This window comes from Danio rerio, chromosome 25, assembly GCF_052040795.2.
Source record: "Danio rerio strain M-AB ecotype USA chromosome 25, GRCz13ab, whole genome shotgun sequence".
Classification (NCBI taxonomy): domain Eukaryota; kingdom Metazoa; phylum Chordata; class Actinopteri; order Cypriniformes; family Danionidae; genus Danio; species Danio rerio.
The window spans coordinates 9814322-9837709 of NC_141045.1; the positions used below are offsets into that span (position 1 = coordinate 9814322).

Here is a 23388-nt window from a genome sequence, read left to right on the forward strand (position 1 = left end):
AATGCCCTTGATGGCTTATCAACAATTTTGAAGTAGTCAGAGTGCAAAGTGTACATACCTGCCAACACTATCGTATTTCGTCTATGTGTGAAAGTCTTAAGCTGCGGTCACACTGGACTTTTCTCCCCATAGACTTCCTTTCATACGCATGCGAATGCATCCGACCGGAAACGTAGGGTCATGCGTCAAGTATTTCAGGTCGCTTCGGTGCAAAGTTCAAGCTTGGTGAACTCTAACCTGCGAAATCGAATTACTTGACTGCGTGAGACAATCGAGGATCAAAACATGACCTCCCCTCTGGACAGAAATTTGAAACATAGAGGAATTGCTAGCTTTTTTTAAATGTCTAATCATCTTGTTTAATCCCGCCCCTTTTTGCAGCGCCGCACGACAGAATTTTGCATGCTCAAACTCTAGTGTGACCGCAGCTTAACTAGCCAGTTGAGTGAGCACACTTTCGTTCTGCCCAATCAGAATTGCGCAATCCAACTGTGCGGTTCCCCCAACAAAAAACAAACAAACAGGAAAGCGCGGACAATTAGGATAATGGTGTCTGCTGCTTCAGAAGCATTAATAGACAAATTAATATCATCAGGACATTGGAAATATGGGAATATTTTGGTTTCAAAGTCACAGACACCAAACAAAACCAGGTCGTTTTTAAGAGCTGTCGCAGAATTGTTTACAGATTTTGACAGATTATTGTGCTGAAGCTAGTCTACAAAATTAAATCGCAAATCAAAACGCAAACGCAATATCTGTCAAAAAACAAAAACGCGATTAGGTTATTTTCCACAAATCGCACAGCCCCACTTGAAACTCAAAACTAATAATGTAAATGATTTTTAGTAGCATTTTACATTAAAGATCCATTTGTTAATGTTAGTTGATGTAGTTACCAACATGATTAAACAACGAACAATACATAACAGTATTTATTTATCTTTGTTACGTAATAGAAATAGTCATTCTTACTAACTAAGAGTTCGTTAACTAATGTAAACAAGCACATGATGCATTAATAAATGTTAAAGTATAATTAATAAATCCTGCACAAGTCTTGTTCGTTATTAGTTTGTGCTATGCTACAACCTTATTGTAAAGCGTCATCGGACTCTCAATACATTTAAACAACTTTTCCAACTACACCTACCCCATATTACTTTTGATTTGAGTCATGTTCAGCTAAAACATGTGTGGATGCTTTTAGTTTTGCCTTAGAAATGTGTGGATGCTTCTTTGTAGGTCTGAAAGGGGCTATATTTAGTCCTTCTGAATCTGAGTCTGTGATCTCTCTCTTTCATAGCTCTCCGTTTCTGGGCTGTTCCGTGGGCTGGATCTCCAGCTCCTGCAGCCCATGTCTCTGTCTCTGATGCACTCTCAGCCTCCGCTCTCTAACGACTCCTCCGTCAGTCTGGAGCCAATGGAGATCTCCGCCTACAAGCTCAAGCTGTGCTAGAACCATGCTGCTCCAGAACCGGGCTCTCCGGGTGGACCCTTGGAACCTGTGCGAAAGCATAGAGATGAGCAATTGGATGAGCAGCGAACTCTTTTCTGAGATGGTTGATCCACTTAATGTATCCAAATCAACATGAAGGCGCTCGATATAGGGGAGACATAAAAACAGAGCGTTCCAGCCAAAGTCAGATTTGGTAGCCGGGCAGGGTGTTGAGATAAGAATGTCCGCACATGTTTTTGTTTTGTTTTTTGGGGAGATTTTATCAAGCAGAGCGCTGATCGGTCAACATTTTCTTTATCCAGCAGTGCCGACCATTGTTTTTTCTTGTTTCCTTTTTGTCTTTGGCTGGAACTTGCTGACCGTTTCTCATTCTTTCTTTTTATATATCGTCCCTGGAGTTCGTACTATATGTAAATAGTCTCCAAAAAGCTACACAAACACACACAGCTGGATCTATACAAAACTGTGGGACTCAGTGCAATATGGGAAGCTTCTCTTTGGCGGTTTTTCTTTCTCCGTTTCCGTTTTCCACTCCTCAGGCCTTGGAAGCTACGCTTGAATCTGTCTCATTGTTTGAGCTCACGCCGTTCTTTTCATTTCTTTATCTCTCTACTGTGTGGACGATTCTGCCTACACTCGGCGGTCGTGTGTGTTTTTTTTTCTTTCTTTCTATGAATGTCAATCACCACGCTCGGCCTGTGAAGGCTGTCAATGCTGCGGCATTTACAGATCACTTTCATTACGACTTGCAACACTTTGACAGCGAAAGATGTCCGTGAGCCTGTGGCAGTCAAGGGCTGTGGCTTGCTGTCATTGGTTGGTTATTTAGTACGTTACGACTCAAAATCACCAATCGTTTCCCTTGACATGTTCTGTTAATGAAAACATCCGCAATACATTTCTGACCTTATTTCCTCAATCACAGCAGAATCCCACTGAATGTGTGCTCGGCCATACTATATGCAGCCTTTTTGGGGATCAGATTTCCGAGTTATGCAGAGTTGGTCTTATTTCAAGACTTGGATCAGTCTACGAGCTTACCTAGACTTCAATACATGTGCTAGATAAACAGTATTTTCAGGTCATCGCAGCTTGTATCCAGTTGTACAGGTACCATTGCGGGTATCTTAAAGCTCCCGGGCTCATATTTAGACAATTTCCCCACACGAAAATGCGTTTATGCCTTATCCGGTGGTAGGAAACCCATTCGTGATGTGTAGCAGAGCCATCTCAGTCGTCTCGTTTGGCTTTTGTCTGCGGCGTTCAGGTCTTTCGTCAATTGGTTATTTAGTATGTTTTGACTTTTCCATCTTCTGTTAACTAATGACCTAGCTGTGGGTTGGTTATTTTGACCATTTTCCAATAATCTGGCAGAGCAGCAATCCACAAAATGTGCGCTTTGATTGGTTGTTTGGTAGGTTATGACTCTTCCCTCTCCATCTTCTGTTAGCAAATACTGAACAAGAAGCGGATTAACAGCAATTTACTGATTGTGCGCATTGTCGTACTAATATTTGAGCCTTTTTAAATTTAGTTTGGAATGAAATATCTAACACATGCAGCGTTACTTGCCATATTTCATCTTAGATCAGTCTACAGGCTTACCCAAACATTGATTAATTCAATAGATTTACAGTTATTTTCAGGTAATCACAGCTCGAGTATCATTATAAAGGTACCAGTGTTGGTATCTTTGGGCATCTGCACTCAGATTTAGCCAATTTTCCCCACATAAAAACCCATTTAGGGCTTATCTGGTTGTAGGAATCCTATTCGTGATGTGTAGCAGAGCCATCTCATTCATCTCGTCTGGTTTTGTCTGCAGTGTTCAGGTCTTTCGTTGATTAATAATTTGGTAGATTGTGACTTTTCCTTTTCCATCTTCTGTTAACTAATATTAAACTAGCTTGGGAGTATCTAAAACACTTCTTGTTTTGTAATTTGGACAATTTTCCCATAATCTGGCAGAGCAGCAATCCACAAAATGTGCACTTTCATTGGTTGGTAGGTTATGACTCTTCCTTCTTCATCTTCTGGTAACATATACTGAACTAGCTGCGGATTAACAGCAATTCACAGATTGTGCGCATTGTCGTACTAATATTTGAGCCTTTTTAAATTTAGTTTGGGATTAAATATCCAACATATGCAGCGCTACTTGCCATATTTCATCTTAGATCAGTCTACAGGCTTATCCAAACATCTAAACATTGATTAATTCAATAGATATACAGTTATTTTCAGTTCATCACAGCTCGAGTATCATTATAAAGGTACCAGTGTTGGTATCTTTGGGCATCTGCAATCTGATTTAGCCAATTTCCCCCACATAAAAACCCATTTAAGGCTTATCTGGTTGTAGGGAACCCATTCGTGATGTGTAGCAGAGCCGTCTCATTCATCTTGTCTGCAGTGTTCAGGTCTTTCGTTGATTAATTATTTGTTAGATTGTGACTTTTCCCTTTCCATCTTCTGCTAACTAATATTAAACTAGCTGTGGAGTATCCAAAACACTTTTCTTATTTAATTATTTGGACCATTTTCCCATAATCTGGCATAGGTAATCTGTCTTACTAATATTTGAGCCTTTATAAATTTAGTTTGGGATCCGATGTCCAACACATGCAGGGTTACTTGTCTTATTTCATCTTAGATCAGTCTACAGGCTTACTCAAACATCCAAACATTGGTAAATTCAATGGATATACAGTATTTTCAGGTAATCTCAGCTCGAATATGATTGTAAAGGTACCAGTGGTGGTATCTGCTCTCAGATTTAGCCAATTTCCCCACTCAAAAACCCATTTAGGGCTTATCTGGTTGTAGGAAACCCATTCGTGATGTGTAGCAGAGCCATCTCAGTCGTCCCTTCTGGCTATTTGTCTGTCGCCTCGGACAATTTCCAGCATAAAATTTCTGCTGTCTTGTCTGTCTGTCAGCTCGTCGTGTCGTCTTGCCCAGGAAAACCTGCACTGCTTTCTCTCTCTGATTGAAATAACTGAACAAGAATACTCCCACTTCTCTGACTCCAGCCTGATTATCTCTGTGTAGCGCACCACGTCCATTTACATCAGTCAGGCCATCAGGCGGCTTCTCCTGCTAATCAAGTTCCCGGAGTAGCGTCTTATCAGGAAGATAATTCCCCCGCAGGAGGAACTCCCAGTACGGGAGTGCCAAACGTCTGTCCGATTGCTTTGGAAGAGATTCAGACTCGCTCGCTGCTGTAATTCGGTCTGATTCATCTTCCCCGTCTGTGCATTTCACATATATGCTTTCCATTCTGACACCTCTTATTGTTAGACGTCCTTTATTTGTGTGGTATGTTCTGAGATGGAAATCACTTCCTTTTTTTTTTGTGTTACTTCAGAAAATGGAGAGGTTAATTTATTGTTTGGTTTTGTTTATTTTTGGAGTGCGTTCATAAAAAAATGACTCGTAAACGCAAATGCAAAGACATTAAAGTGGACGTTTAATAAAGATCACATATGGAGAAAAGCTAAAAGCGGTTGTGTTTGATATGTTGTGTTCTAGGGCAAGTCACATTGCGATAATTTGGTTTGCTGCGATATGAATATAATTTCACCTGATGGTTTGAAGAGGTTTATTTAGAAATATTTCATTTATTTAGATCAGGGGTGGCCACATTTTTCTTATGAAGGGCCGAAAACCAATCCTGATTGATTGGATGTGGGCTGAATACCAGACTGAATATATCACAACGTATAATTTCCTTATTTACTTGCTAATATTAATATTAAATAACTAAACGTTGCTTTAAATCATATTAACTAATGTAGTATTATTTTTAGCATTTTATAATTAACTTATTACAGTAAAAACAATCTCATTTAAAACACAATGGAGTTCAGTGCTGAAAACTCGAGTCTGCCTTGATTTGCTCGTTGATGTCTTGTGAAGTTGACAGTTTTTACATTTTAAAAGTCTGATTCATTTACTATATTTCATTTCTGTTGGCTTTTTTTGTAGCTCAGCAATAAAACAAAGAAACAAACGCGCAGGGTATATGAAGGAACCCTAAAGGTAATTTCAAAACCTTTTTAAGACTTATTAAAGACCTTCTCAGAATATTTGGAGATCTCATCGCCACTTAAGTTCTAATCGGGATCAGAACTTTAACTTAATAAGCAGTTATTAATAAACAGTTGTAGTTAAATAAATCAACGGAGAACAACCATGCAGAAAACTCAGAAGAAACAAAGCTTGAAAGAATAAATTACGTGTTTTTTTTAGAGGCTTCAGCCACTGTTTAAACTCATCCTTCTCCAATTAGGAGTTCTCAAACATACTTTTTCCCATTTTGCCGTCTGTTTCGCTCTATGGTTTTGCTACATGTGGAGAGTGTCACATCACCTTCCCACGTTTGTCACTAATTATGTGACATCTCCCAGAACCAATCTTGTGGATCGTGGAAAAATAAATATGTTTATGCTTTTTTTTTGGAGTCAAACACTTGAACAAAATGTAAAACTTTTTAATATCTTTTAAATTACTTAATTTTTTCATAATTGATTTATCAACTTTTAATACTTTTTAAGAGCCCGTGGACACCCTGAAAGTATTACTTAAAAATCAAAACAACTATCTCTGTCAGAGAAATTCACCCCAACCGCCTCTCCATCATTCTCCCCCTCTTTTCAGATGGCATGGTGGGCCAAATCAAAGGCTACCATGGGCCAATTTAGTCCCGCAAGCCCTAGATTGGGCATTTATGATTTAGATCGACTGGGATTATGAAGTCTTTTTGTTCTAAGATGCGGTGCACCATAAAATAAAATAAATTACAAGTATATATAAATATGACAAAGCAAAACTAAAAGTTAAATACCAGTGCTTTATGGTTTTCTGGAGAATCTAACAGTATTCAAGTACAGAAATTGAACAATCAAACGTCAAAAAAAAAAAACATGCTCAACATAATATTTATTTTATCTTTATCTTTTAAGCTTTATTAAATAATCTAATCTTGCATAAGACTTGCAGATACCAGTGCTGGGTGTAATTAATTACAACAAAGTGACTTTTCTACAGAAATGGTAATGTACACTACCTGACAAAAGCCTTGTCGTTGATCTCAGTTGTAAGAGCAACAAATGATAACTTGACTTCTAGTTGATCATGTGGAAAAGTGGCAGAAGGTCGATTTTTCTGATGAATCATGTTGAGCTGCATCCAAGTCATCACAGATACTGCAGAAGACCTACTGGAACCCACATGCACCCAAGATTCTCAAAGAGAGTCAGTCAAGTTTGGTGAAGAAAAAATCATGGTTTGGGGTTACATTCAGTATGGGGAGTGCGAGAGATCTGCAGGGTGGATGGCAACATCAACAGCCTGAGGTATCAAGACATTTGTGCTGCCCATTACATTACAAACCACAGGAAAGGGTCTTTAGCAAGATAGCGCTCCTTCCCATACTTCAGCCTCCACATCAAAGCTCCTGCCTGCAAAGAAGGTCAAGGTGCTCCAGGATTGGCCAGCCCAGTCACCGGACATAAACATTATTGAGCATGTCTGGGACAAGATGAAGGAGGAGGCATTGAAGATGTATGCAAAGTATCTTGATGAACTCTGAAAGTCCTGCAAGAACGCTTTCTCTGCCGTTCTTGACTTTATCATTAAGTGATTTGAGTCATTGTAGAGATGTATGGATGCAGTCCTCCAAGCTCATGGAAGTCATACACAATATTCATTATTTTTCCACTGCAGCAAGACTTTATATTCTATTCTGTACATTATTTCTGTTAAGTGACAAGACTTTTGTCTAAGCAAAGTCAGACCTTAGTGTCTTAATTAAAAAATTAAAAATCAAGGCATGATTATATTTTATTTTGATGAAATAAGCGTAATCTAGAGGCCTTTGCCTTTCATATTAGCCACTTCTGATACCAAATGATTAACTAAAACTCACGTTATTACTTGTTGTTCCTAAAACTTGGATAGGCGATAAGACTTCTGTCAGGTTGTGTAAGGGATTACTTTTCATTTTTAGGTAATTTATTGTTTGTTTAAATACTGTTCAAAGCATTAATTTTTTATCTTTTCAGCTTAGTCCCTTTATTAATCAGGGGTCGCCACAGCGGACTGAACCGTCAACTTATCCAGCATAGCGCAGCGGATGCCCTTCCAGCTACATTCCATCACTGGAAAACTTGCTGGCAAAACTATAGACAGAAAGTCAGAAATTCATGTCAGTGTTATGGTATGTATGAAATAGACCATAGACCAATCATAACTTGATGTTAAAACCGCTATTATTTATCAATATGTGGCTCTTTTTGGATTCTGGGAAGCTCTAGAAATTTAAAATGTAAAACCGGAAATACGTTGGGACCATTGTTATTGTTTACATACAGTAAAACGGTCTATAGTGTCATCGCTTTGAAATGTTTTGATACATGTTAATGCTTTAAAGTGTTACATTATTATTAAAGCTAGAAGGTCCTGTTTGGCTCAGATTTAAAGAATTAAGAGTTTAATTTCTATTGTCCACTGTATGCGGCCTTGAGATTTATAGTGCTTTTATGTCTTGAATTTTAAATTGTGTTAAGAAAATTAATATAATTAATTATTAAATAACTGAGTAACATTTCAGACACAGTAATTAAAATCTCACTTAAATACAGTTTTATTGATGTAATTAATTACTTTTTTAAGTAACTTACCCAACACTGGCAGATCCACACATTGCGATATCGATGCTCCAATGATATATTGTTCAAGCCCTGTATTCTGATATAGATGTCATTGCAGTGCTATGAATGGCAGACAGGGTGCAGTAGGGAGTTGTCTGCCATCTATTGAGGCTGAGAGGCGTGGGGTGTGAAATGTAGAGTTCAGTTAACAAAAGCTCACAGGAGATGCTGCTTTTTACATTTAAACACCCCTTCGCGATAGCCGGGATATCGGGTACTTATTTACCAGACAGCCTTTGGAGAGGCTGAAAGAAAACCCGCCGTTGTCCTTTCACAGAGCTGACAGCTCTACTGAAGTCAGGCTCTTTTTGTTGTTGTTGTTTGTATGTTTTTTAGATGCCCTTTCACGCTCAGCCGAGACCAAGATTGGGTTTCCCTCCACATCAGACGGGGTTTGTGCGCTAAAAGGGCGACTTGCTCCATGAGCCCAGACATTTGAGAAAGAGGCCATTCTTCTTAATAAGTCTGAGGGCTGAGACGGCAATAAAACTCAATCTCGCCGATGACGACTTTAATAAGATGAGAGAGCCGCTGATAGAGATGGAGACGCTTTTGAGGGATTAGTTGAGACAAAGATGAAAATGCTGTCAGATTTACTCACCCCACGTGCTGCTTGCTGTGACTTCATTTCAGAGGTGGAGCACGGAAGGAGATGCTTTGAAGAATGTTCCAGCTGCACTTCCACATGCAGCGATGTGAATATGGAGACTGTGAGAAGACAATCTTTAAAAGTGATCAACAACTCTGAGTAATTCAGGGGCGGACTGGGACCATAAATCAGCCCTGGCACTGTAGCCATATTACCACACCGCCACAGCCCCATACACAGATACGCACATTTACTACTTATATTGGTGCACAGATGGTGAAATAATATATGCACTACCATATTTAATAGATATTTAAACATTTAATGTATGTGACTGGAACAAAAACAACTCATTTATAACAAATGTATACATGCAATTATTTCATTCATTCATTTTCTTGTCGGCTTAGTCCCTTTATTAATCTGGGATTGCCACAGCGGAATGAACCGCCAATTTATCCAGCATATGTTTTACGCAGCAGATACCCTCTAAGCTGCAACCCACTGGGAAACCCCTACACACACACAAACACACACATTCATTTACATGCACTACGGACAATTAAGCCTACCCAATTCACCTATAGCACATGTGTTTGGACTTGTCAGGGAAACCAGGAGAAAACCCACGAGAACATGCAAACTCCACGCAGAAACACCAACTAACTCAGCCGAGGCTTGAAATAACAACCTTCTTGCGCCCCTGCGCTGTGCCCTTTCGACACTATTTCAGTTAATTTTATGCATTTGGCAGCGTCTGATTTTAAAGACTTTTTTTTTTTTTTTTTTTTGCTTTCTCTAGACTTTTCGGCAACACCTTTTCTTTTTTACGGTCCATCTCTAACAATTAGCTTGTGTTGCACTTACTGTTTATTTGACATTCTTGACAGATTTTGATTATGTCTGCGTAACCTCTAATTGGGTCAGCCCATCTCAAAACCAGCCGATCATTGTCGATTGGGCCAATGCTTAACATTTATTATCATTATTACTAGTATCATCATCATAATACTCATATTTTGAAAGAGATTAAAGCTGCCTGCATGTAAAACAATACATATAACAAAAAAAAAATTAATTAAAAAAATAGCTGACCGGCCCACATTTAAAGAATGGTCCGGCCCTTCTGGCATTTGCCAGAATTGCCAGATGGCAAGTCCACCCCTGGAGTAATTCACAACTGTATTCTGAAATGTCATCTAAAATGACCATCGACAACTTCAAGGACAACACATACACGAGTACGCTTCATTAAACACTGGTGATGTGACGTTGTGCACCGAGGCTTTGAAGCATGTATCAAAAAAATTATACTTCATGCAGTGAAGCAGTGTGCCGGAGCTTGATTCGTTTTGCTTCGAATTTTGATTCAAAGGTTTAAACACCCTTGTGGGTTTGTAAAGTGTATAGGGAGAGATTAGGCGTCGATTACATACATTTCTACTGTTTCAAATCCCTGCACCAGTCCCACGCCCCAGTAATTAAAGTAAAATACAATACTAATTTATAGTAAAAAGCTTTTGAACCATACTAAAGTGTATTATTTACAGTTATTTTTAAAGAAGGCCACTGCATATTCTAGTATAGTATATAACGGAGGTGAGCTAGCAAGTGCAGCCCAAAAGCCTCACTCCCTTAGTCTCCTACTTAGAGCAGGGATGCCCGAACTCAGTCCTGGAGGGCGGGTGTCCTGCAAAGTAAAGTTCTAACCCCCAATCAGACACACCTGGGCTAGCCAATTGAGCTCTTACTAGGCTTTCTAGAAACATCTGTGCAGGTTTGTTGAGGCAAGTTAGAGCTACAATCTGCAGGACACCAGCCCTCCAGGACCGAGTCTGGACACCCCTGACTTAGAGCATTTGCATCCCTTCCAGGAATCGCCAGTTCTATCCCCGCTAGGAACGAGTGGGTGGGTGTAGGAGCATATGAATACTATAAATGTAAATACATCTGAATACCTTGTGTTTTACTACAGTCATCAGTGGTGTATGTAAACATACCTCATACTGTATGTAAAAAGCTACAGTATTTGAGGAATGAGTTTATTATTGTTTGCATTACTACATGAATGAGTTGGTCGGTTGTGAACATTTGACATTTTTGCAACACAGTGCTTTCCCACACTATATCCAGCCAAGGTCCTCATCGAGCTCTGAATTGGAAAGCTTCGAGTAACAAATCTTTTCATGATACAATTTAGTTTATTGATTCACTGGTTCAGAAAGCTTCATTTCACCATCACTAATAAACACGTACACATAGACATCTCCTGTATACCTGACAGAAGTCGTGTCGCCTATCTAAGTTTTAGGAACAACAGGTAATAAATTGACTTCTAGTTGATCATTTGGTATCAGAAGTGGCTTATATGAAATGAAAAGGCCTCTAGATTACGCTTATTTCACCAAAATAAAATATGATCATGCCTTGATTACTAATTATTTAATTAGGACAGTAAGGTCTAACTTTGCTTAGACAAAAGTCTTGTCCCTAAACAGAAATAATGTACAGAATAGAATATGAAGTTGATGATGAATGAATATTGTGTATGACTCATGAGCTTGGACGACTGCATCCTTACATCTCTGCAATGACTCAAATCACTTATTAATAAAGTCATCTGGAATGGCAGAGAAAGCGTTCTTGCAGGACTCCCAGAGATCATCAAGATACTTTGGATTCATCTTCAATGCCTCCTCCATCTTACCCCAGACATGAACATTATTGAGCATGCATTGACTGGGCTGGCCAATCCTGGAGCACCTTGACCTTCTTTGTTTGGAGGAACTTTGATGTGGAGGCTGAAGTATGAAGAGCGCTATCCTGCTGAAGAATTTGCCCTCTCCTGTGGTTTGTAATGTAATAGGCAGCACAAATGTCTTGATATCTCAGGATGTTAATGTTGCCATCCACTCTGCAGATCTCTTGCACTCCCCATACTGAATGTAACCCCAAACCATGATTTTTCCTTCACCAAACTTGACTGATTTTTGTAAGAATCTTGAGTCCATGCAGGTTCCAGTAGGTCTTCTGCAGTATCTTTGATGACTGGGATGCAGTTCAACAGATGATTCATCTGAAAAATCGACTTTCTGCCACTTTTCCACATGATCAACTAGAGGTCAAGTTATTATTTGTTGCTCTTACTGAAATCGACGACAACTTTTGTCAGACATTGTAGACTTATGATTTCGTTGTTTGCTAAATCCGATATTTTGGTGAAAAGCCACAAGGAAACTTCTCATGTGATAATGCTTCAGCTTAGTTAATAATGGATTTAAAAACGCTTCTCAAACTTTATCAGACTACACAATAATGTCATGACAACATACCCTTTAGATGGAAATAACTGCGCATTCGGAGGCATTGTCAGAATGATTAAAATAAAGTTTTCATCAGCCAACTGGCACTAGCAGTTTATATTCTTGCCAATGCTTTTATTCTCATTCGGTGCATGCCATGTGTTAATTGTAGACACTGTTTATCATTATAAAGTTGATGTTTATTAGTGTCAGCAGCGGTTTTGTCATGTAATGCTTGAAAAGCTTCGACTCTGGTGGTTTGTCTGTATAGGTACTACCTTTGTAGCTTAATAACTTTTAAAACAGTGTAATATGGGTGGCTCAGTGGTTAGCACTGTTGCCTCACAGCAAGAAGGTTGCTGATTTGAGTCCCGACTGGGCCAGTTTGCTTTTCTGTGTGGAGTTTGCATGTTCTCCCCGTGTTCGTGTGGGTTTCGTTCGTGTCCGGACAAGTCTGAACACATATAGGTGAATTTAATAAACTAAATTGGTCGTAGTGTATGTGTGTGAAGGAGTGTGTATGGGTGTTTCCCAGTAATGGGTTGTGGCTGGAAGGGCATCCACTGTGTAAAACATATACTGGATAAGTTAGTGGTTCATTCTGCTGTGGCGATCCCTGATTATTAAAGGGACTAAGCTGAAAAGAAACTGAATGAAATTGTCCGTAGTGTGTGTGTGAATGAGAATGTATGGATCCTTTCCAGTACTGGGTTACCTCAGGAAGGCCATCCACTGTGTAAATGCTGGATAAGTTGGTGGTTCATTCCACTGTGGCGACCCCTGATGAATAAAGGGACTAAACTGAAGGAAAATAAATGAATAGTATTAGTGGCACATGTTTATCATTCTTGGTGTAAAGGGCGATTTAAAATTCCTAATTTTTGGGAACAAAGGTTGTATGGTACTTTTGAAAATGGCAGCATGAACATTATTCAAAACATCTTATACACTCCACAGAAATACCCATTCCCCTGCAAAAAGATCAAAGCATTTTTGTGAGTAAGCAAATAAACGATGGGCTTATTACTGAATTAAGCTGAATTGAAAAGCAGCTCATCTGATATTCTCATTGAAGTGTTGAATAAACATACTCACACCAGCTCCCGTATATATATTTCACTTCAGATGCTTCAGTTCAAACAAACCAGCACCACCTACTCCTCCTGAATGCCAGCAGATCTTTTTTATTATTATACTTTCTTCTGTTCTTCTTTTCTCAGAGAATGACAAACACATTATTCATTCATTCATTTTCTTTTCGGCTTAGTCCCTTTATCAATCCGGGGTCACCACAGTGGAATGAACCGTCAACTTATCCAGCATATGTTTTACGTAGGGGATGGCCTTCAAGCTGCAACCCATCTCTGGGTTGCACCTATACACTTTCATTCACACACATACACTATGGACAATTTTAGCTTACCCAGTTCACCTGTACCGCTTGTCTTTGGACTTGTGGGGGAAACCGGAGCACCTGGAGGAAACCCACACGAATGCACTGCAACTGTTGATCAAAAGTAAAAATTGCTAATTGGACCTCTTCCCAACACGGAAAACCAACAATCAGGAATGCATGATTATATGGTGTCTTTGCAATCCAAAAATATTATATAATGGAAGTCAATGGGGCAAAAACAGCCACTAACAAAACAAAAGGGTAGTCAATTTACCCAAAGTGAACTAAGTTTTTGAAAACTTTCAAAGCATTTTCCCAAAATATCTGTCAAAATACGTTTTGGCACCAAAAATCATTTCATTGTCCTGAAACGTTGATTATGGACTGAGCACCGGAATGGTGTGTAGACCCTATTGGAACAGCTTCGTCTTCTTCTTCTCCACCTGTGGAATGAATCGTGATTTTAAGTGTCTGCACATGCCAGAAAACTCCCGAAACTTTGTACGCCCTGGAAGTGGCAACAATTTACGTTTGTTATAGGTTTTGGAAAGGGGTGTGGCAAAATGACTCGACAGCGCTACCTACAGTATGGATCTTTGATGGACGACTCTGATTCAAGCCCACATACGAAAATTGCCACACACATCAAACATGCCTAAACCTACAAAAAAAAAGTCTCAAAATCTCAAACCCAACAGGAAGTCCGATATTTGTAACTTCTTGTGCCGAAAAAGTGCAGTTTTTGGCATTTCCAGGTGTTGTATTTTAACGACCTCCTCCTAGGGATTTAATCGGATCAACACCAAAATTGGCTATTGCCTTGGCAATGTTAAACTGCGAAGATCTACAGTTTTCGTTAAAGGGCGTGTCCGTGGCGGCGTCACAAACTTTGATTTTCGCCACAAAACAGGAAGTTGTTATAACTCAGACATGCACAATCCAATCTGCTTCAAAATTCACACGTTTGAGAACAGTCTTGACCTGAACACATTTACATGCCAATATCCAGTTACAGTTATAGCGTCACCTGCTAGCAACAGGAGGTGTCATGTTTTACAGTGTAACAAACTCCTCCCACAAATTTTATCACATCGAATCCAAGTTCAATTAGTTTAATCCAAAGGCCTTTGTGATGCTAAATTGCGGACTGACAAAGTTCAATGTTTCACCATGGAGGAGGAAGAACTTATAACTCAGCCAATCAATGTCTGACCTTCCTGAAAATTCACAGGCTCGATGAGATTCCTCTCTTGAAGACATCTACATGCAAATATTAAGTCACAGTTATAGCGCCACCTGCTGATAGAAAGAAGTTTGGCATACATCAGTGATTTTCTCAGATTTTTTATGTAAATCAGCTTAAATTATTATTGTCCACTGTTCTCTGTCATCCTAAGGACACCGGATGGCTGTGAGTCCATTTGTGAGGTCCCTTTCATCGCTGCTTGCAGCTTTAATTGTTTCCATTGTGCTGCGCTATTTATTTTCTGTGGTCTCTATTTCCACCTGGGGATGCCCATCCTGAGGCCTCAAGAGACTGTGCAGCAGCATTGTTGGGGATCCAAGACCTGCAAAGAGATGATGCCAACCATCGAGGACTTCGAGGACAACACATACACAATACACTACATCCAACATGTACACATATACATCACTTATATGCTATAAAATAGCAGGTTAATTATGGATGTATATAATAACTTAAATTTGATTGTATTTTTAGCTTAATTTCATTAATGCAATAAAGTGCACCTTTTGTAAAGCTGCTTTGTAACAATAATTAAAAATAAAAACTTTACAAATAAACTTGAATTGAATTGAAACCCAAAGTCTTGATTTGTAGCCAAATCAAGACTTAATATTACCCCAGGGTGGAAGAAAACATCCCCAACAGCACACAAGGGTTAAGAAATTTAGGAAAATCTGAGGTGCAGATGTAAAAATACAACAGGGCAAACTGACATCAGCGCTTATTAGTCGAAGAGAGCCATTTGTTGCATTAGTAGTCTGACAGCGAATCAGCGTTGGTGGAAATATAGTCCTATATTTTCTTAGAAGAGCAGTGAAGATGAGAAACAACATGACACCGCTCTCACGAGTAGCCGGACCATCCATATTTCTGCCTTATTGCTTGATTAGTATGTGCACAGCCGCCTCAGTCTCACTTATAATACCAAGTAGGCAGAAGCTTCCAGTGTTGAATATGAGATCCCGTTTCCTCCCAGCTGAACTAATTATGGAAAGCATTTTAAATGTGCCATTTCCATAAACTAGATCTCTCCTCCCTCTTCAGGGAGCTGGAAAGAAAAACTTTTTTTTCCCCTTCTTCCTGTGCCGTCATGGAAATATGTTATGCTTAGGCCGTCCTATGAAGAACGCATGAAATATTGATGACCGCCCACTGCAGGAGTCATGTCGAGAAGTGCATAACGTTCATGTTGTTAATTTACACTGATCGAATATGTGTGGGTCTCAATGTGAATGATGGCAAATTGGCATCAATAAAAAAAGCAAACATTCCATCAGATGTTCAAGTACTTTTAAATATCGTTCAATAAACATGAACGCAACAGATGTTTGTTATTAATTTAATAACTGCGGAATTGACAGGACTGGCAAACGCTTTAATGCGGTGCCGAAAGATCTGATGGAATGACTCATTGTGTGCTGTTTTAACATCTAATAGACAGCATTTAAAAGGGGGTGGTTTACCCAGAAATGAAAATCTAGTGTTGGTTTACTCTCCCGCAGGCCATCTAACATTTAGAGGACTTTATTATTCAGTAGTACATTAAAGGAGACTTTTCATTTTCTTTTTTTTTTATTGCTGTGGTCTTTGATAATTCATTATTCATTTTTATCCAGCTTAGTCGCTATTTCAGAAGGCGCCACAGTGGGATGAACCACTAACTATTCCAGTATTTATAGTTTTTGTATACTGCGGTTGGTTTTTGTGACAGAAAGTTCTCAAAGTGAAGTTTATTCATAAACTAATTTCGAGAGGAGCATGTGATTATGATTGAACACGGCTGGTTCTGCATTAGAATGCATGATCCACCAATCAGGCCATTCCTAACCCACTATAAAGAGCCAGGGTTTTTTCAATACAGTCATCTTCGATTTGAAGAATCCCCCCTTCCACCCCTACCTCTTCACCTTTCCCTCCATAGGGCAGCACGGTGGCCCAGTGATTAGCACTGTCGCCTCACAGCAAGAACGTCACCGGTTCTAGTCCTTTAACAGGCCGGTGGTCGTTTCTGTGTGTAGTTTTGCATGTTCTTCCCGTGCTTGCATGGGTTTTCCCCGGGTCCTCCGGTTCCACATTCCAAAAACATGCACAACAAGTTAATTGATAAATCTAAATTTTGCACTACAGTTAATCTCTCACCATGCAGCATATTGTTTTATAGCATTACATTTTTAGTCATCCGTTTTTATCAAGGGGGAGTTCTGCCTGAGCTCAAGGCTCCCCTCTCGCCCTCCAAACGGGAGGGAGCCCAGGGCTTAAGAACCTTTGAGCTCAGGGCTCTCTCCCGGGACAGCATGCCAAACTTGCTTATAATCAATCATCAGCTAAGTGTGAACTCTTGAAGTACAGTTTTATCCTACATTTAAAAAAAAAAAAAAGAAATGAAGGTGTAGGTTGTTAAATGCAGATCTTCTCGATTAAAAAAAAAAAACAAAACACCTGCAAGTTCTGAACGAGATCAAACCTCCGGCAGGTTTGGAAAAGTCATGCAAAAGTAACTGAAAAGTAACTCATTACTTTCTAAAAAAAAGTAAACAAGTAGCCCAAATAGTTACTTTTTTGGGGGAGTAACTCAATATTGTAATGCACTACTTTCCAAAGCAACTTCCGCCAACACTGATTATAACCAGTATTTTTGGAAACTATTGTATTTGTGTGTGTGTGTGAGAGTGGCTTTCTCTTTATCGCAGTGTTGCATCATTAGCTTGGCAGCATGAAATAGTCAACTTTACTTGAATAAATTATGATTTGGCTTTCCTTTGACGCTGCCTATGAAGAGCTCTCCAAATCCATCATTCATGACATTTTCCTCTAGTTAGTACGTTTTCTCAGAAGGTAGCTGCCTACATAGGCGGTGCTCTAGCTGTTTGAATCAGTTGACTCACAGGTTTTGTACAGCAATTGTATCTCTGCAGCACTCAAATGTCATGATTATGAAAGAAGCCAACTAGAGGCTCCACAAATAGGAGCTGCATTCATGTCTCAGGGCTGACATTGACCTTTTGGGAAACATATGACACATTTCCCCTTCGAGGCTCCTTTGTGTTAGTGCAGACAAGTCCAAATCCAATGTGGAAATCAATAAAATAACCTCTGGGACAAGGTTTCTTTTGGTTCAAACACCGAGAAGTCACTGTTTGAGAAGACACATGCTAATTAGCTTGCTGAAAAGGTGCAAAATAAACCGTTTAAATAGACACCCGAGGGTATCTTTGATGGCGAGCTCTTCAAATCAGCCTAAAAGACAGTGCTGGATCTTGAATGACTGACAGATCGGATCTGTGCGCATGGAGCTGTGTTCAGCATTTCGATCATTTGTTTGTATGCGATTCCCACTGTTCTGAATCCGTGCCGGAGGCTCTGAGCAGGCAGAGGTTTGCGTGTTATCTAATTCCATGCAGTCATGGTTCACTTTCCCAACGCTGTTGCAACATTTCCGTTGCAACAGAAATTATGCACAGTTAAATCATCCCTGATCGAATCGGTGGAAATGTCCCGGAGCTGCCTTTGACTAGCAGAGAAAGCAGACTTTAGTGTCAAGAACGTATCACACAAATGATGAATGATGTAATGAGTGAAGCGCCAGAAGTTTTGTGCATAAAACAGTCGCAACCTTTAATAAAAAGTTGACTGGAACAAATGACAGCCCTTTTTTTGTGTTTGTTACAAAGTCAACATTCGGGATTGCTCAAACCCTGTACACGCACAACAAAACACACACACACACACACACCCACTGGTGTTATTGATCCTGTTTAGTGGTTCAAATCTCAGGGCATTGGAGCCAGACCACTAAGACAAATAAAAGTGAAAATAACGGGAATCGTTCAGCGCAGTGGAGATGTCTTGGGTTTAATCGCATTCGGGTCAAACACGTCAACTGCACCATTATCTCTCATATACACATTTCTCACACACACACACAGTCTGAATAGTGCAGACTAGTTCTGTATCCTGGCATGAGGAAGACAGATGTTAAAAAAGGCCCACAGGGGGCGTTAAAGAACACTCTGAGTTCGTATAAAAGCAGTTTTTTCGCTGTGAAATTCCAGCTCTTCGCTGTCCGACTCAGAGTTCATCCCTCCCGCCGCATCCTCATCCCCCCACACAGTGGGAATCCCCCGATACGACACTTTCCCCCGGTTGAGTCCAAACCCAAAACCCACTCGAATCCCCCCTCGGCCTGTGTCGATCACTGGCAGTTTGGTCCTCCGACAGAAGGGGGCGCTGGCTGCACCGGAGTGCAGCTGAAGCAGCACAAAAACGGCTGCAAAAGTGGCCAGGATGAAGGCACAGCTGAGCACCGCCACCAGCGCCGGCAATCTGGAGGAAAGCCCGGGATCACGCAATGATTCCTCCGAGCTGGAATCCGCCTCGTGCTGGATCACGGGAATGCTGGGGGATTTTCTCTGCACCTGGTTCTGGTGCAAGCAAGAAGTGGCCACTAAGTGACTGTGTGGGGGGCAGGACAGACACTCGTTCTCTCCGGAGCCGGAGCACGTCAGGCAGGCCGGGTGGCAGGGCAGGCACGCCTGTACAGTCGAGTGCTCCACCCAGTTGTCCAACGACAAGTTGAGCACCTGCGGCCCAGAGATGAAGCCCGGAGGACAGGACTTCACACAGCCTTGCAGGAAAAGAGAGAAACCCGTGCTGCATTCTGCAAAACAGAGATCGGGAGAAGGTGTAATATTAGATGTTGTTATGACTGTGGAAAGAAGTAAAAACAGCATGTGAAACACATTCAGCTTTCGAAAGATCAGCCATTCCACAGGTGTTGTATGCAAAATTAGACAAATAACTGCATAGTGCAAGGAAAAAGGAATTTATTTTTTATTACTTTTGTGTCTTTATTTTTTTATTAGAAAAAAATAGACTAACAACAGATTAATCAATCTTTTTCTTTTGTATGATACTATATATTAACCATACATACTTCTTCTTTCTTACTGTGTTGCATACTTCTTAGAAGAAACTGCTGACAGGAGGGAAATAGCAGAATAAGAATAAAACTAGAACCTAAAGTTCGTAGACAAACTTTGATGTTGGCTTGAGAAAGCCAACGTGACTGCGCCGGGGACTCAAAGGCAGTTGGCAGGAAGCACAGCGGTTGAGAAGTGGTTGCTAGGCGGTTGCTAAGGTGTAGCTAAGGCATTCCTAGGTAGTTGCTAGGGTGTTCTGAGTGGTTTCTAGGCTGTTGCTAGGGTCCACTGGACTGTTAATCGGAAGGCCTCATTTACATTTTTGATCAAATCGAGAGAGAGAGAGAGAGAGAGAGAGAGAGAGGACTGATTTGTTCAGGTTGTTTAATGCAGATCACTATAGTATAGTTAGTATTTATAGTATATATTATAATCTGAACAAAATTACATTATAATAAATATCATATAAAGAAAAATATTAAATTAAAATACTAATGAAACAATAGCACATATATTTAGTTAATTTGTCTTTTATTTAATCAGTCTTATCAGTTTTGCAGTTAATATAGAGTACAGTCAATTTACAGTAATTTGCAGCGTTATATATATAGTTATATAGTTATATATACAGTTTACAGGAAGAAAATCGCATTAAATACAATATTAGGCCGTCTTCATCATGTGGTTAATTCTGACCAATGACGTTGTTTCACCCCACTGGCCACTAACACAATGTTATAATCGTAATATTTAATTGTCATCACCTGGGTGATTTTATTTATTTTTTTGGTACAGCATAGGCCAAAAGCTTGGCTTTCATTGTCATTATCACAAGTGAGGAGAAGGCTTTTTTGCGGTACAGAATATTCTGTTTTGAAAGAAATATCTGAAGTAAACTTATGTTTTTGCCAACATAAAAGGGGGATAAAAAATAATCCTTATAACCCTAACCATAAATGTGTGTGTGTATATATATATATATATATATATACACACACACACACACACACACACACACATATATATATATATATATATATATATATATATATATATATATATATATATATATATACACACACACACACACACATATATATATATATATATATATATATATATATATATATATATATATATACACAGTTGAAGTCAGAATTATTAACCCCCAGTTGATTTTTTTTTCCCTTTTTTAAATATTTCCCAAATGGTGTTTAACAGAGCAAGGAAATTTTCACTGTATGTCTGATAATATTTTTTCTTCTTGAGAAAGTCTTATTTGTTTTATTTCGGCTAGAATAAAAGCAGTTATTAATTATTTAAAAACCATTTTTGGGACACAATTATTATCCCCTTTAAGCAATTTTTTTTGATAATCTACAGAACAAACCATCGTTATAAAATAACTTGCCTAATTACCCTAACCTGCCTAGTTACCCTTATTAACCTAGTTAAGCCTTTAAATGTGACTTTAAGCTGTATAGAAGTGTCTTGAAAAATATCAAGTCAAACATTATTTAATGTCATCATGGCAAAGATAAAATAAATCAGTAATTAGAAATAGGTTTTTAAAACTATTATGCTTAGAAATGTGCTGAAACAATCTTCCCTCCATTAAACAGAAATTGGGGAAAAAATAAACAGGGGAGCTAATAATTCTGACATCAACTGTATGAATATATATATATATATATATATATATATATATATATATATATATATATATATATATATATATATATATATATATATATACACAGGGCTCGAAATTAACTTTTTTACTTGGTAGCACCGGTGCTCCCAACTTCAAATATTCAGGGGCACCAAAATAAATTTAGGAGCACCAGAAAAAATTTAGGAGCACCCACCAAAAATGAATGAGCACCGCTGCAAATTGCTTTTTAAGGGATTTATTGTATTTTAAAACAACATCAATAGGACTGACAAAAACCAGAAACAACTATCTAACTAATGCTGCGAAGACATTGATATTTGTGTGCAATAATTCTAAAATGAATGTCTAATAATTAGGCCATAGAATATTAGTGATGATGAAAATGACAATAATAGTAACAATGAATTCCATTTCTCATTATGATACTGCCTTGAATGTGCATGAATGTAGGTTATCTGCTATAAAAAGTCTGTTACTTTATATAAAATAATTGTATAGTTTGCATCAAACAAAAATGAAGCATTGCAGTAAGAAATATTGATTTTGTGCTGCTGTTTTTATATGCATGTCAATTTAATAAATAATATTTCTGCTACAAAACAAACAAAAGATTATAATAAATAATTCAATTCAATGATGAAAGCTGCAAAGCAGTCATCAGTAAATAAATAAAGAAATAATATACACCTCAAAAAAGAATAGACAAAAGAAAGAAAGTAAAGTCTCACTTCTATCACTCTTTAAAAGTTTTGGTTTCAGTTTGTGTCAATTTAAAGGTTCAGTCTGAGATGATCTTTATTTTTCGGTGTTTGTGGAAAAGCTGGCGAGTCAGCCGACCCAATTTATGAGCAGGCAGAGCAGGATTCTTGCACTAACCATCGGCGCAATACCGGTCTTTGTTATGAGCCGCAGTTTCAGTGATCTCAGCTGGTGGATCATTATTCACCACGTGACGTGTCACGATCTCTCTCATCTACACCTCAATTTTAGGTGGGGTTTGCAAACCTGTGTGCTTTAAGTTTTTACTCTTCAGCCGTTTGCATTTCCCGTGGTCATAAAAGCTCCTTCCCTGTCATCTGACAGCGGAATACCTTGAGTGATTGACAGCTAATATGAACCAATATAGCGGCAGGGAAGAGCGATTCAGCACGTTTTTACAAAAAATCAAAACAGGTCGCACTACAACCATCTGCAGTCGCACTAATGCGCCCAAATATGTTATGAGGTCGCATAGATTAATTTTCAGGCGCATATGCGACCAAAATGGTCGCAATTTCAGCTTCAAATGTTGTAACAAGCACGTCTGAAATGAGCCCGAATTTCTGTAGATTCAAAACAGTCAGTCCGGATATCCCCTCCTCTTAAAGGGCCAGTACTAAATTACAAAGGGCTAAAAAATGGTTCTCTGGCGCCATCTCGTGGACACTCTGACACGCTTTGAGTCTGAATTTTACAAATTTAATATAAAAAAAATATTTATAGGAAAACTGTTATTTATAATTACACCAAATAAATATGATAATTATCTTCAATTTAAAGCACATCTTTTGGCCAAATTTGAGGATTGTATACTTTTTTATATGCCCCAAATACTCGATTGTAATATTTACAATTTTTTAATTAAAAAAATTTTTAATTCAAAAACTACAAATCTTATCGGCATGAGGACATACAGCAACCATCTCATGGGCAATAGACAGCTTTTGACCAAATTTGGGGCTTGTAGCATCTAAGCCCTGGGAGGAGAAGCGATTGCTTTTTTTTGGTCAGAAGCCGGAATAATAATAATAATAAGAATAATAATAAGAATAAGTTTAAGTAGCATTACAGTATGTTGGCTTTCTCAAGCCAACATAAATAGTGCGGGGGGGCTTTGCTTTAGACTTCTGTCTAATAAGAAGTCTAGACATATCACAAGGAGCATGATGCCTGTAGAAGTTGTGAAACATATTGTAGGTCACTTAACTGTTGAGTTCTGGTATGCAGAGAAGGGGTGCAGAAAGAGGAAGTATGTTTGGGTACATGAGCCAAAGGACTGCAGAATGACTGATAAGTGAGGTTACACCAAAACTCCACCTGTTAATAT

General features: G+C 38.9%; 2 protein-coding genes and 1 long non-coding RNA gene across 26 annotated transcripts in view; 2 read left to right on the forward strand and 1 right to left on the reverse strand.

Moving 5' to 3' along the window:
- man2a2 (mannosidase, alpha, class 2A, member 2) overlaps positions 1-4961 on the forward strand; it is an 80794-nt gene extending 75833 nt beyond the window's left edge. For all 22 annotated transcript variants that reach the window (XM_087311715.1, XM_087311722.1, XM_087311728.1 and 19 more), the window contains one exon: positions 1307-4961. In XM_087311715.1, coding sequence (XP_087167841.1) covers positions 1307-1459 — 153 coding nt within the window. In that variant the 3' untranslated portion in view covers positions 1460-4961. The remainder of the gene's footprint in view (positions 1-1306) is intronic.
- A 4591-nt stretch (positions 4962-9552) lies between these two features.
- On the forward strand, positions 9553-14821 carry LOC147830792 (uncharacterized). Its single transcript, XR_015526208.1, has 3 exons — positions 9553-10446; positions 10681-12368; positions 12412-14821. It is a non-coding gene; the product is annotated as an uncharacterized LOC147830792 (long non-coding RNA).
- Positions 14822-18297: 3476 nt separating this feature from the next.
- Positions 18298-23388, reverse strand: part of furinb (furin (paired basic amino acid cleaving enzyme) b) — a 161119-nt gene continuing 156028 nt past the window's right edge. For 2 of the 3 annotated variants that reach the window (XM_087310973.2, XM_087310974.1), the window contains one exon: positions 18298-19365. In XM_087310973.2, coding sequence (XP_087167099.1) covers positions 18707-19365 — 659 coding nt within the window. In that variant the 3' untranslated portion in view covers positions 18298-18706. 3 annotated transcript variants of the gene reach the window in all.